Source organism: Mustela putorius, unplaced genomic scaffold (assembly GCF_011764305.1).
Source record: "Mustela putorius furo isolate JIRA1106 unplaced genomic scaffold, ASM1176430v1.1 tig00000281_pilon_pilon_pilon, whole genome shotgun sequence".
NCBI lineage: Eukaryota > Metazoa > Chordata > Mammalia > Carnivora > Mustelidae > Mustela > Mustela putorius.
In genome coordinates, this window is record NW_025421343.1 from 1,755,672 (window position 1) to 1,770,933 (window position 15,262).

The 15,262-nt window shown below is 51.2% G+C and overlaps 1 protein-coding gene across 16 annotated transcripts in view; it reads left to right on the top strand.

The window, feature by feature from the left end:
- The first annotated feature begins 766 nt into the window (after positions 1 to 766).
- Positions 767 to 15,262, top strand: part of DYSF (dysferlin) — a 202,894-nt gene continuing 188,398 nt past the window's right edge. For 4 of the 16 annotated variants that reach the window (XM_004742172.3, XM_004742174.3, XM_004742180.3 and 1 more), the window contains exon 1: positions 767 to 1,405. In XM_004742172.3, the coding sequence (XP_004742229.1) occupies positions 1,318 to 1,405 (88 nt within the window). In that variant the 5' untranslated portion in view covers positions 767 to 1,317. Of the gene's footprint in view, positions 1,406 to 7,865; positions 8,335 to 15,262 lie in introns of those variants that run through there. The other 12 variants (XM_004742166.2, XM_004742171.2, XM_004742173.2 and 9 more) reach the window with 4 other exon arrangements.

Sequence of the window (15,262 nt, forward strand, 5' to 3'; positions counted from 1 at the left end):
TTTGTTCCTGCCCTGGGTGTGTGTGTCCTACCTCCGTGGGTTGCTGGGGGAGAAGTTTTGCTGACAGCTGCAAACCCATCCAAGTTGCCCTCTTTAGAAGGTGAGTCACCCAACTTCTGGGAGTGCGGATCTACACAGCTCCCAGAAAGCGGTTTAGCCATAGGGACTAGGACCTAAAAAAAGGCAAGTCCTGCAACTTTATCATTCCAAGGCTGAGAATCCAACCTAAGGAACTAGGAGAAGGAGCCCCAAATGGGCGTATATTCCAGTTTTTAATATAAAAAAGTATGTCCTGCCATTATAATAGTGATGTATATCAATGGGAAAAAGCTACACAAAATGATGTAGCTATTGATAAAACTGTCTATGAAAAATTTATAATGATGCAAGAAAATATTACATGGAAACAGGACACAGAACTGCATATACATTCTCAGAAATATAATAAATAATTTACACACACATCTTCAGAGGAAAAGCCTGAATTGGTAAACATATAAATGTTAATACTATTTTTTTCAGACTGAGATTTCTTTCCTTTATGGTTTTGTATTAAAAGTAACAGGTGTTGTTTCACAGCCAAAAAAAAAAAAAAAAAAAAAAATGGCGAGGGGGAGGCGTCGGGGGAGCAGAGTTTTTAAGGCAGCCAGAATAGGCCGGTCAATGAGATTCCTTAGCTCTGGGCTTCTCCGGAAAGCGCTGTCCGTGCGCCCGCCCTCCACCTGGTTCTCAGAGCTGCGGGCTGACTCGGACAGAGAGTGCTCCAACACTCGCGGCCGCCGGAGGAGGCGACAGGCTTGGCGAGGCGCGCGGCCAGGGGTGGGTGGAAGGTCGGGGGAGGGATTCAGCCTTTCTCCTGTCGGGAGCGAGATCTGGACTGCGCTGGGCGTCCGGAGCCCTGGACCAGCCCCCGGCCATCGCGGCCGCCGCCCTGTCCGCTGTTACCCGGCCAGGTGCAAAACGCCTTGTCATTGGGAGAGTCTGCGGCCGGAGCATTGAATTACAGCTCAGCCGAGCCCGGGTAGGGCGACGGGGCTGGAAGATGAGCAGAAGCCCCTGTACTCCGAGCGCCCTCCGACTAGCGGGGTAAGCGCGGTTGGGGCGGCGACCGGGTGTAGCCCCCTGGAGCAGCGCGGGGCTAGCCTGGTTCTCTTCAAAAGCAGAAGATCTGAGCCAGGAGCCAGGAGCCAGGGCCGATCACAACCGGCCTCCCTCCTTCAGCTTTCTCCAGTTAGAGAGACCCACCTCGATCGTCCCCGACCTTCCCCAGCCTTCTCGGCGCACCCTGGGTGTACGGGGCCCTAACTCGTGCCAGTCATGCTGAGGGTTTTCATCCTCTATGCTGAGAACGTCCACACCCCGGACACCGACATCAGCGATGCCTACTGCTCTGCGGTGTTTGCAGGTAGGAGGGGTCGGCATCCCCTCAGGCAGGGAGGGTGGGAGTCGGAGAGGGGCCTCCTGGACATCCACCCAGGGAGCTCGGGGATGGGAGAGAAGAGACTCCATGAGCCGGGCCAGACTGACTTTGGGTGTCTCAGAGACCCACATCCTGGGGAAGGGGCGACCCAGAGGGAAACCGAGGCAAGGAGAGAAGTGGTTGAACTGCACTTCTCTGGGACCTGGAAACTGAGGCCAGGTGGGAGCTACACTGGGCCTGGAGGAGGGGGCACATTTCTCCTCTCACTCTTCTGGATCTCTTAAAAGAGGTCTTTCCTTTCTGTGGGCAGTGAAGCTCTCTATTGCAGGGATCCCTTCCTCTGTGCTTGGAGGGCTGGGTCTCAGGCCTATTTATAGCCCAGCTGTCTTCCCGAGCCTGGGCCTGGCAGCTGTCCTAGGCCCCAGCTCTCTATCACAGGCTAGGTTGGCCGGCCTGGCCACTGGGGGCAGAGGCACTGCCCACCTCTCCAGGGATCCTACTCTTGCTTTGTGCACAGGATGGGAGAAGTTAAGCAGCTGGTCCAGCTAACACCAGCACCAACCTCTAGGAACTTTCTCCCCTCTGCACTCCCCTCCCACCAGACTGGAACTTGCTGGGGAGTGGTATCTGGGGAATGCTATCTTCATCGTCCTTGAACAAAGGAGCCTGCTCCCCTATCCTGTTGGGACCTCCCAGAGTAAAGCCTTCCTATGGTCATGAGTGGACTTCTCCTCCAGGAGGTGAGGGCCAAGCCCCATCTGTTTACCTGGAAACCCCTCAAAGCTAAGTCAGAGCTGTGGGCTACCCAGCTGAGTCTTTGGGTTTAGAGCCAGCCTGGGGGAGAAAGATCAGGGTGTGAGAGTCCAACCGGATGGGTTTGCTCTTTGTCTCCATGACTTGTCATTTTCCTTCTCTTCAAAGACCTGGCTTCATCCCAGGCTCCCTGAAATCCGGGCAACAACTGGTCCCTGGCCTTTCAGCAGATCTCTCTTTTCGAGCTCCTGGATCTTCGTGTTCCCAGCCGCCCATGTGCACATGTATTCCCAGACACATGTCCACCCAGGAGTGCCTGTGACATCTCCAGGGTACCATCTCAAGAGGTAGAGGGTTAGAGAACCAAGGCATGTGTCCACAGCAGCACACACTGATGTGTCCTAACAGGCACATACGCCCACATAGTCCCAGATATGAAATCTGGGGTTTCTTAGGGAGGAGTCCCTGAAGGGGGAAACAGCCTGCGCCAAGAGGATAGAGGATAGAGACAGAGGGGGAGTGGGAGGTGACACTCCAGCTGTACTTCTTTGCTGACATTCAGCTTTGACCTGTTTTCGACCGGTTTCCCACAGTGGCCTCCGGACATGAACTTTATCCAGGTGTTTCCAGGGGGAAGACAAGGGCATGCATGGGGGGCCTCCTCACTTCCGCTGCATCCTCAGCACTGGGCAGGCCAGCGGCCTCACGGAAGGTCTTGGGCTCCTCAGTGCTCAACTCCAGGGAGCACCATTCTCACTGTGAATGTCCCCCTGACTGAAGGGAAGGAGGGTAGTGTCACCGTGGAGGGAGGGGGGGAAACCCTGTATATTGAATGGCTGCCTCTTTCTCCAGCATCCCTTGGTGGGAGAAGAGCCCTAGCCCAAGGGCTGAGCAGGCTTTGTGATGGCATCCTCTAGACCTGTCCAATGCTTCAAAGAACCTCTGGGGGGGGGCACTGCCTCGCCCTGCCTGTGTCCTCAGGGGTCTTGCCTCCTCTGATGCCCATTCAGTCAACCACATTTTCCTTCCCTGATCACAACTCCCATCTCCCAACCCCCCCACCCCCCCACCCTAGCACACACATACTTGCCTCATGCTGTGAAGTCCCCCTACCCAGACCAGGCTCTGAACCCTAGCAGGAGAAGGGGAAGAATGAATAATGTATGGGAAAGCACTTTCTAACCCCTGAAGCGCTTTGCCCACAGGGATGTGGCTGGTGCAGCTTCGTGGCTGTCCGTGGGCAGTCTTCCCCATCCCCCACACTTCATCCTCCATCCCCATCCATGACTGAGCTCCCCACATCTGCCTGATGTCAGTTCGCATTCTTGCCCTTTGCCTGCTGCCTGGCTCCTCTGGGTGGGCTCCCCCCTTTCCTGAGGAGAAGGAATGTCTCTTGTTGACAGCGAGTGCCCCCAGAGGAGGCTGGTTGGAGCCCCGCACTGCCAGTCATGGACGTCACTGCCAGGCAGTCATGGGGGAATGCAGTGCCTCCCTTCCCTAGCCCTGGACACATTCCACCTCCTGCACTGGCCAAGCTCTTAACCCATGTCCAAATTTGGCCTCCCCACAGCATTCAGGCCTGCTCACTCTCCTTCTCTCAGCCAGGGCCTGGTTAGTGAATGATTACACAGAAGGTTCTGGTCTCTCAGAGCGAAACAGCCTTCTGGGAAGTATTCCCTCACCAGTGAGCCTGGATCTGGCCTTCCCAGGCCCTTTAGGCTTGGGGCCCACAGAGCCCCTCCTTTGGCCACCTGATTATAATATCCCAGAACGACACCCACTCTGGGCTCGCATAACTTCATTTCATGCCCACTGCAGCTTTGTGAGGCCAAAGGACAGGGATATTATTTCCCTTTAGAGATGAGCAAATAGGCCCAGAGCAGTGCAGGAGCCTGGCCAAGATCACACAGGGGTCAAAGTACCTCCCATCCTCACCACCCCCCCCCCAACCGCCCTCTGTTGTTCTCAGCACCCATGGCCCATGAATAAGAAAGTGCTTTGGAAAGCATACCATAGGCTGCCCACGGCCATGGTGGCCTGGGCCTGAGCCAGCGGGGGGGGGGGGGGGGGCGATGGGGGAGGGGGTGGAAGAGCTTGAGGTACCCAGCATGGGGCTAAGTCAAAGTGGGGGGCATATAGGGAGTGTCTTATAGGCTGCAGGGAGTGCCTATAAGACAAAGGGCCAAAACGTGGAGGATTCTGAGTCTAAAAATGTGTATTCATCCCAAGGAGAGAGAATGGGCATTCATTAAGCACGAACAATGTACCATTTTCAGAAGCTATCTCTTTAAAACCCCACAACAACCCTCTGAAAGAGACATATTTAACTGATATCCAGCTTACTAGGGGCTAGGCACTGTTCTACATAGAACTCATGAGCTAGATCACGTTCCAGCTATATTTTGTACCACGCACTTATGTAGACCTTTGACCCTCCTCCCAGACATATATAATAGCAACTAGTATGCTCCCACTTTACAGACAAGAAAACTATGGCACAAAGAGGTTAAGTTATACACTGGTGAGTCGTGGAGTTGGGAATCAAGGCCGTGTGCGCTCTGGCTCCAGAGCCCCCTCTTTAACCACTTCACCATCTCCTTTGGGTCTTAGCTTTGATTTTCAGGAGACAAGCAGGAAGAGGTGGAGGATCAGGATTTATCTGCTCACACCATACTGCTTGGCACTCAATACATATTAGGTATTACTGTTATATAGGATTATATATACATTATTATAATTATTATGATAGCTGATATGTATTGTACAGGTACTAAGAAATCACCTCACACACCTAAGGAGACTCTCACTACCATTTTAACCTGATCATTCCAGTCGTCAGCTGTCTGTCCAGTTGCGGTCCTTCCAGACTGGGCACGGTGGACTCAGTGGTGAGTGGCCATCCCCTCTGCCTCAAGGGACCCTGGTCTTGTCTCCTCTGGCTGCCCCTCCTGGAGCAGCCCCTTCTGAACTGAGGCATTGGTCCCGCTGTCTGATGTCTGGCCGTGACATTCACCATGGTCTAGGTCTTTCTGGGAACAGATAGGTATCCCTCCGGTTGACTCTTCAAGCCCACAAACCTCAGTCCCTCTCCCCAGGCCAAACTCACTCTCTGTCTCTACTCCCCGTACGCTGGTCTCTTTCTGAAATTGGTTCATTAGAATGAAATGGGAACCAGGAGAGCGCGAGCACCTCTTGCAGACCTACTGTATGCCGGCCAATGTGCCAGAAGGGCCACTGTTCAGTTTAATCCTCCCAGCAGCTCTGTGAAGTATCATTTTCTTGATTTCACGGTAGTGGAAACAGTCTCTGAAAGGTCAAGTCATATGCTTCAGGGCACACAGCTATGCAAACTCAGCTTCCAAACAGGTCCCCCCGCCCCCTGATGACCCCACCGTGGCTCCTAAGCTGGTACCATCACAGAGGTCCCGGAGTGGCCTGGGGTGCGGAAGCGCTGTCCTTACCTGCAGCGTCAGGTGGGACACAGACCTGGCTGCAGGTGAGCTCCCACTAACTGGGGCCACGAACACGAGAGTCTCTCTCACTCACCTAACGGTTGATGTGTGGGGAGTCCTGGACAGTATGGTTCTGACCCACAAGGCTTCTGGGACCCTGGGCCCTTCTGTTTTGTTGCTCTGCTATCTCCAGGGGTCCCCTTGACAACATGGTTGGTGACGGCTCACCGTGACAACCTATCCGGCTGCATGCACAGGCGTGCCCCTTCCCAGACAGTTCGCTCCTGCTCATCTCTTGGTCTCATCATGGCCCTATCTAGGCGGGAGGGAGGCTGGGAAATGCAGTCTTTCTGTTTGGCTGGCTATGGGTCCAGGTAAGACAATGCAAAATTTCCGTGAAAGAAGGGGAGAACACAGGAGGGAGACAAGTTGAGGTCCCAGGACCCTGTTATGAGAACTGCGGTCCTGATACAAGTCTCCTTGGGAGGAAGCCCCCTTTCGGCCTCAGCTGCACTAGAATGTCAGCTGTCTCATCAGAGAGAAGTGAACGGCCACCAGGCTGGGCAGCTGGAGGTTGGGAATGGGAAAGAAGCCTCAGGAAGTGTCCCGGGCTCAGCCCACCAGCTGCTGATTTTCTGGTTTACAGAACAGACGTGTGGAGCCTCTGTTCCTTGGACACAAGCCAAATGTTTGTACAAGTCACTTGGAATATTCCTCTGGAAATATTAGATAGGCTCCCTACAGATTTCCTGTGCTGCCTCTGACAGATTAGGGCCGGAGGAGGTGGCAGGGAAGTAGCATGACCTGGAATCACTGTGACAATGATAAAAAATATATATATCCTAAATAATCACATCCAAAATTCCTCCAGGGGGCAGTACTGACCTCCTGGAGAACCATCGACTTAACCTCATCATGGGACTTGAAGGACCACTGGGGAGCCAAGTCCACAGTCCACTGTGGTGAACCCAGGCCGGCTCCTATTGTGCACAGGGAATACCCAACCGACTGAAACGGCCTTGATCTCTCCCCTCACTGACTCCATCCAGCTAGACCTCACACAGGTGGTTACACCTAGTGATTCCCTACAGTTGCAGTGAGAGCCAAGAAGGAAAAGTGGCTGTCCCATTGTTCACCAGAGGGACCCAATCTGGACCTTGATGTCAGAGTTGGCTTCCCCAAGGAAGCGATCTGTTGCTTAACGATCTGTCATCCTTAGCTGAGGCCTAAGGATGAATGGGGGTGGTCCTGGAAAGAGAGAGGGGCAGGCATTTGTGTGCAGAGGGGACAGCAGAGCTCCAAGTTGGAAGAGAGCTCTGTGTGTTCCCCAAATTGAGAAAGCACTGAAGCTGGGACTCAGAGTGAGGGGTGGAGTGGCCTTTCCCAGCGGGTAGAGGTAAGGGGTCTGGGCTCTATCCCAAGAACAAGGGGAGGCCTTCGAGGCCTGATGGTATTTGTTTTAGGATGGATAATGGACTGGAGGTCCCAGGCAGGAGAGGGTAGTAGAAGAAATGGCTCTGGGGAGGCATTTGGATGTTGTTGGTGCACCGATGCTACTCAAGTGAGAGGTGTCAGCAGGGAAGATTCAGGCTTCTAGTAAGTGAAATCTTGCCTCAAGTAGACTTTAATAATAAACAGCCTTAAAGTGATCTTCACTCCCAATACTTCCCCCGTGGAAGGAACTCCCATTGAGTACTAGGCCCCGGTTTGATCCAGAGACCTGATCCAGAGACAAGGCGGGCTCTGTACAGGCACGGGGCCTGGAGGGTGCTGTCCAGGCTGCGGCAGGGGACCGAGGGGGCAGCCGGTGGATCTCTGTGCTCCAGGGAACACAGTCTCCCTTGGACAGACACCCCCGCCCGCGGAGACGATCGACCCCAGACTGCTTGGGGGAAGTTGAGAGGTGGGTTCGCCCAAGAGAACGGCAGCCTAGGCCCCGAGGAGGGTGGTAATGGGGAGGGCGGTGCCAGGCCCGGGCTCAGGGTGCCGCATGTCGCTCCGTCGCTTCGCACGCTCGTCCAGCGCTCGCTCCAACTAGTAATTTGAAGCAGACACTCGCGTTCCTGCGACCGGATGTCCCTTCCTCCCGCTTTCGCTCATTCCTCCTTCGCCCCGGTTTAGCTGCGCCTCGGGAGTGCGGGCCCGGGCTGGGCGCAGCCGGGTGCAGAGCCGCGGCCGCCCGCGAGGTCCGCACGGGTGCGCTCCGGGCTTGGACGAGCGAGGCGGCGGGCTCCGAGTCGCCACGGCCTGGCGCAGCTGTGCGCCCCGCGTCAGCGGCGCTATCGTCTCTGGCCCGCGGCGACAAGCCGCCGAGGGGGGCCGGCGCCCCCACCCGCGCGCTTCTGACCCCGGCCCCGCCCTGCCCACCAGCCGCAGGGCGGGTCGGGGCGGGGGCCGGGGTGGGGTGGGAGAGGGTCCGCCCAGCGGGTGTCCGGTGTCCTCCCCGCGGCCGCGGCCAGGCGCGGGGACTGTTCCGCGGAAGCGCAGCGAAGGCGACAGCTCCCTCCTGGCACGGGTGCCGCGGAGCCGGGCGCTCGCTCGGTGGTGCCCCAACCCTCTGCTCCCGCTCCCGCTCGCGTCCTGCCCGCGCGCCCCTGCGCGCCCCGGGCGGCCGAACCATGCTGTGCTGCCTGCTGGTGAGGGCCAGCAACCTCCCCAGTGTGAAGAAGGACCGGCGCAGTGACCCGGTCGCCAGCCTGACTTTCCGAGGTGAGAGCCCTGTGGCCTTCGTTCGGCCCCGCGCCACCCGACTCTGGGCGCGTCCGGCTGGGTCTGCGGCCACTGCTCTGGCACTAACCCTAGCCGACCGCACAGGGACAGCAATCTCAACCCTGCAGGGAGGACCGGGAGGATGAAACCGAGCATAGTAAACACCATAGTGCTCTGAAATTCTGAAACACTGGAAGGCCGTAGTAAGTCAACAGTTTTTACTTTCCTAAGACCTATACGGAGAGGTAATAAAGTTCCAGCCCTTACCGACAAGTCAGTGGGCTTAGGGATCGGAGAAGAAAGATAGGTGCAGAATAGAGAGAGGAATAAGGATCACTTAGAAACTGGGCGTGTAGATGGTGTGTTTTTGAAACTGTCTTGATTTCATTCATTCATTCATTCACTCATTTGTTCGCCCATCTTTACTGAACACTGTCCGTATTGAATCACCATGTCTCAAAGAGCCTATGCCCCTACAAGGGGTGCTTGGACAAGAGAGGGTGTCTCTCTCTGTAGCAACGGAGGACTTGAAACTCCCATTCTCACTGTGCACCTTTAATCCATCCTCTTTGAGGCAGACATTCCCATGGGAGGAGGTGTCTCGGGAGGGGCAAAGGAAAGAGGAAGGGTATGTTAAAATTAAGAGAAGGGGGGCACCTGGGTGGCTCAGTGGGTTAAGCCTCTGCCTTTGGCTCAGGTCATGATCTCAGGGTCCTGGGATCCAGCGCTGCATTGGGCTCTCTGTTCAGCAGGGAGCCTGCCCCCCCCAACCCCCGCCGCCTTCTTCTCTGCCTACTTGTGATCTCTCTGTGTCAAATAAATAAATAAATAAATATTTTAAAAAAATTAAGAGAAGGAGCAATGGCTGTGAGTCAGGACCCCAGTTCTGCAAAGACAGGTACATAAAGAGAGGAGGAGTTTCTCTCTTACCAGGAAGCTTATCCTGTGGTTTTGTGGAATTAAAATATATGTGCCTCACAAAAGATGGTCAAAAGTAGAGGGAAGAATGGCTGGTGTTTTCATGTGATTTGAAAACTGTGAGGGCACCAAGGGGCTCTTTAGCTCTGACCCATAACCTCCATCTGGTCCCCAAGTCCCCCAGAATAATAATGACCATAGATGGTAGACACGATTTGGCAAAGTGAGCACTCTTTGCTTTTTTTCTTTCTAATGAGACAATTTACATTTTTTTTTAAAGATTTTTATTTATTTATTTGACAGACAGATCACAAGTAGGCAGAAAGGCAGGCAGAGGGAGAGAGGAGGAAGCAGGCTCCCCACTGAGCAGAGAGCCCGATGCAGGGCTTGATGTGGGGCTCAACTCCAGGACCCTGGGATCATGACCTGAGCTGAAGGCAGAGGCTTTAACCCATTGAGCCACCCAGGTGCCCCGAGACAATTTGCATTTTATCCCTCTTTTGAAAAGGTGAGTGAAGACATTTTAGAAAATGTTGCTATTTTCATTAACTGGCGACATTCCTGGGAGCCTACTATGAAATGCAACTTCATGACAAGGTCGCTAGCTTGTGTGCCTAAGCCATTCCCTTATAGAAATTGTGGGTCTACCCTTGGGGGGGAAAAGAAGTTCTGTAAGGATCTTGGGACCAGGGGCCTACAGAAGCCTAGGTCTCCTGGATGCTTTGGGATCTGTTCACAGCTCTCTTTCCCTGGTTCTGGAACAGTCTTGTGATAACTCCCAATCTCTCCATTCTGCAGATAAGGAAATGGAAACCTGGGCAAGTATATGTGTCCAGGTCAGTGGTCATGACAGGGAATGCTTGGAGGGGGCAGTGCCCTTGAGTCAGGAAGGTGACCAACTCTGTTGAGGCCCCTCTTGGCTGTTGCCCTGGCCTGGGTACCCCATGCAGCTGCTGTCCACCTAGTGTCTGTGTTCCCCACCCTTTGTTATTTATTTTATTGATAAGCTCATAGCAAAACTGAAACATAATAGACTGTAACATCTCCCAACTATTCAAAGTCTATTGTTTTTTAAGGCCGTGGTGCAATATCACTGTCTCCAAGAAGGTCCCCAGGATTCCCCTGGCATTCCTTAGTCACTTCTCTCTCTGTGTAGACAACACCTTGTTCCATCTACTGGAGCTCTCACCATGGCCAGTCTGTGCTCACACTTAGGATGCCGTGACTCCTTGGGATGGTAACCTGTCCTCTTTTCATCAGGATGCTGGGTACCGGAGACATGTGGGTGCTCTGGAATGTTTGTGTTCTTTCTGGCCCAAGCTCTGCCATCCCTCAGAGGTGCCTTGGAGCCTCATGCAGTCTGGGGCGATGGTCCTCAAACTTTCCCGTGCCTGAGAATCCTCTGGGGAGTATGGTTGCAAGAGAGATTCCTGGCCTCTGACCCAGGAGGTCTAAGTGACCTGAGGCTCAACACTTACCATCTACTTAATGCAGAACATTTGGGAACCACACCTTGAGAGAAACTGATGCTGGAGCTGGTGAAATGTGAAATTAACACCATTCTTTCCTCCTCTCCCACCCCAGAGGCTGTTCATGCTGATGCTTGGGGAGAGAGGTCGTTAGAATCAAACCCAGAATTGATAGATCATTCCTTCTGGGGTGCTTCATCCAGCTGCACATCAGAATCATGGGGGAGGGCTTTAAAAAAGACCACGGCCAACCTCTATCCCCTCCTATCTTGAGTTGTTGGAGGGGTTTCTAAGAATTCTCCAACGTTTCAGATGTGCAGTCAGGGGTTTGAAGGCTTGAGCCTGGTGCCCTCCTGGCCTGGAGGGGGCTGTGACCTGCTTGCAGAGAAACCAGCCTGGGCTGTGTGCTTGGCTTCCACTTGAAGCCCGAGATGCATGGGCTCGGCCGGCCTCACTTTCCCTGCAGTTGTTCCCAGGGCATTCCAGGCAGAGATGTAATTTCAGGACCCACCTCCCAAAATAGACTATGATCTCTGGGAGGCTGGACTCTGAGGGCACTTTCTGGTTTCTCTCTCTCAAGTGTTCGGGCTGGAGGCTATTAATGAATACTTGTCATTCCTTTGTTCTTGTATTAATTAAATAATTAGTGAATTAGAACTCCCCTGAGTACCTGGGCTGTGGCAGATAGTTTTGCCTGATTATCTACGTGAACGAGCAGCTTCATTTCCTATAGCATTTAACCAACTGTACCTCTCTTCTGCCCCGCCCACTTTCCACCAGCTAATGTGAATATTTATGTCCCTCCATTTATGCATTTATTTCACTGAACAAATATTTATTGAGCACCTACTATGTGCCAGATGCCGGTCAAGGTGCTGGGAATACATCCAAGAGCAAAATCAGATCCTCTTTCCGCGGACGCTCAGACATCTTATTTCCTTAAGGGTGTGATCTCCTGTGAGCTGGCTTGGTGAATTTCTACCCTGCTTCACCCAGGCTCACCAGCAAGAAACGGGACTCATTACTGCTCCTTCTCTTCCCTCAACCTGTTGGGGTCTCTTTTATCTCTCCATTCTCCCCTCCCTTCTGACTCCTGGAGAGGTCTCTGGGCTCCAGGCAGGAGCCTGGGGGATCTTCTAGAAACCTCTGAAAATGGAAACACTCCTGAAGGACATATGTGACTCCCCTGTAGAGGGAAGGTGGGCTGCAGGGCTCCGGACCCACCGAATCTGGCTTTTTAAACATTGAAAGTGACTTTAAAGCATTGAAAATAGCATTCTACTTTCTTTTTGTGAAGACAGTTATCGACTCAATATGAAAAAGGACCAACGACGGAAAGGTGTGACACAAATAGTAAAGAATGGCCCTAAATCCTGGTACTTCGAATTAACTTAGCAGTTTGATGTATTTCCCCCAAGATTCTTTTTTCCTCTTTTTCAAAAAAGCAATTTTAGTTGTGAAATTTAACATCCAAGTAAAGTACACACGCTATAAATGTGTGCTTTACTGCACTGACTCTCAGACATTTTGGGGTGTTGCCACTGGGTGAGGTGGGGGTGGAGGTCTGCTAAAGGTAGGAGCCAGAGAGGCTGCTAAACATCCCATAGCATATAGGGCTGCTCCACAACACCCACAACAAAGAATTATCCAGCCTCAAATGTTCATCGTGGCAAGGTTGAGACACCCAGCTGTAATGAGTAAATGCAGAGGGGGTAACCATGTATATTACCCAGGACAAGGAATATAACCTGGCCAGCCACCACCACCCCCAGAAGACCCAGACTCCTTGCCTTCCTCTGTAGAGATAACCCATCCCATATTTCTTTTTTTAAATGTTTGAATATTTACATTTTCTTTTTTTTAAATTTAATTTATTTTTTTAGTGTCCCAAGATTCATTGTTCAAATATTTTTATGTTCACTCAACAATAATAAACCAGGGGTATCTCTCTATGTCAGTAAATATTCTTTGACGCACCTTTTAAAATGTCTGCATAGTATTTTATTATAGGGCTGCACCCTAATTCAGTGAACGAATCCCCTGTGGATGTGTACTCCGGTTATATCAAATTTTTTATATTTATAGCCAGTGCTCAAGTGATACTATCACTGTAAGAAATACCCTGGTGATGAAATCTTTGTCTGCATATTTAATGATTTTCTTTGAGTAAATATTGGAAGTGGCATTGACATGTCACAGGTTAAAGGTGTGTGTAAGGATTTGCTGCCTTTCCCAAATTGTTTTCCTGAGAATCTGTACCAACTTTACCTTCTCATTAGCTGAGTATGAAGGTGTATTTTCCTATAATCTTACTAACACAAAACATTATCATGCTTTCCTAGTCTTCTTTAACTATATCTTAGGTTCAAGTAGTATTTGTGATATTTCAATGTCATTACCTACTTGCATTTATTTCTTACTGAATTGCTTTTTAATTCGCCCATTTTTTTTGTAGGGGGGGAGTTTGTTTTTTTCTTAGTTGCAAAGTGCTCTTTATATATTAAGGATGTTAATATTTTGTCGTAGGTATTTCAGATTTCTTCTGCACTTCTAATTAGCCTTTTGAGTTCAAAAGGGGTGGAATACACCCCTCTCAGAGTGTATTCCATCACATCTGCTTTATCCAACCACCACCACCTCTTCCTGGCTAGCTGTTTCCTGGAAAGGGTAGTTTCAGTTACGATTTAGAAAGATGGATATTAGGGTGAGAAATTGAGGGTGAGAAGAGCAAGGCACTTTTCTCCTTTCACTTGCCATTGCCTTTTGGTTTTGTGTTTATGCTTTGAACTTTTATCCTGTTTTTTGTCCCATGGATATTCTAATGAAGTCACAACAGAATGGCCCAAACAGAGCAAGTCCTCATTTGTGTCTGTGGAGTAATCAAGGCAGCCTGCAGGATCTTCAGGTGCCGAGCAGCTTCTTTCAGTAGATCTTGTCTCCTGACTCATGGGCAGAAACAGCGTGTTTCTCTCTCTCTGGGAGTCTGGAACACCCCAGCTCCTATCCTTCTTTCTGGTCTGTCTCCAAATGAATGGCCCCACCAGCCACACTTGCATCCATGTCAGAACCTGAGATATCTTCTGCTCTCTTCTCCTTTCCCTCTTCCCCACCCAGGCACTGGTCACGGGCCCCAGACCCGTAACCTGTGTCCTCACCATGTCACACCTGGACTTTTAACAAAAATGTGGTAAAATACACATAACACAAAATTTGCCACCTTATTCATCTTTAAGTGTACATTTCACTGGTATTAAGTTCATTCAGAGTATCATATAACCATCACCACCATCCATCCCCTTAACTCTTTCATTGTCCCCATCTGAAAACTCTACCTGTTAAATAGTAACTTCCCATGTCGCTGGTAACTGGCCGCTTTCACTTAGTATAATGTCCTTGAGGTTCATCCATGATGTGGCCTGGTCAGAATTCCCTTCCCTTTTAAGGCTGAGTTATATTCTATTGTATATGTATCCTACATTTTGCTGGTCCATTTGTCTATCAGTGGATGTTTGGTTTGCTTACACATTTTAACTACTAGGAGTCATACTGTTGTGTGCATGGGTGTACCAGTATCTCTCTGAGACCCTCCTGAACTTTTATGAGAGCTTGTGACTTGTCACTGTCTTTACGCCCACTACCCTCCAGCTGGGGTGCTGGGACTCCTGGACTTATCTTTTTCTCCATGTCGCCTCAGACCTTCCCTCTCCACAAGGCGTCCAGCGTGATCCCTCCCGTAGAGTAGCTAGCCTTCTTACACGGCCACTCAGGGCTCCCAAAGACGTGAGAGCAAAAACTGTGGGGCCCACTCTGAACCGTGGGGCCAGCTCAGATCAGTGGAGGGGTACCATACGAGGATGTGAATGCTGGGACACTGGCTCATGGGGGTCATCATCTTTGGAGGCCATCTTCCCTACATTTTCAGCTCCAGGAAGCAGGGACAACTTTCTTCATTTGGCCATGACAACAGTATGGCTCTGGTTTACTGCAACCACTTTAATTAGTGCTGTTCCCAACATAGTGCAGGCACTTGACAGGTATCAGTAAATATCTATACACCCTTGTTTCCGCCACTCCCCTACATGGGTTTCAATGTTGCCGTGTATTAGGGAGAGCAACGGAGTCTTAGTGTTGCGATGCTTCACTTTTTCGTGCTTAAAAATTTTTTTGCTCTGATAAATATATATAACATTTACCATTTAAACCATTTTCAGATGTACAGTTCAGTGGCATTAACACAGCCACATTGTTGTGTAAGCATCACCACTATTCATTTCCAGAACTTTTGCATCATCCCAACTGAAACTCCATGCCTCTTACACAGAACCCGCTCATTCCTCCTCCCTCAGCACCTGGAAACCTCGATTCTACTTTCTGTGTCTATGAATTTGACTGACTATTTTAGGTACCTCACGTAAGGGGTGTCATATAATTCTGCCCTTTTGTGTCTGCCTTACTTCGTCTAGCATAATATTTTCAAGGTTCTTTTATGTTCTAGCACGTGTCAGAATTTCCTTCCTTTTTCAAGCTGAGTCATGGCTCAT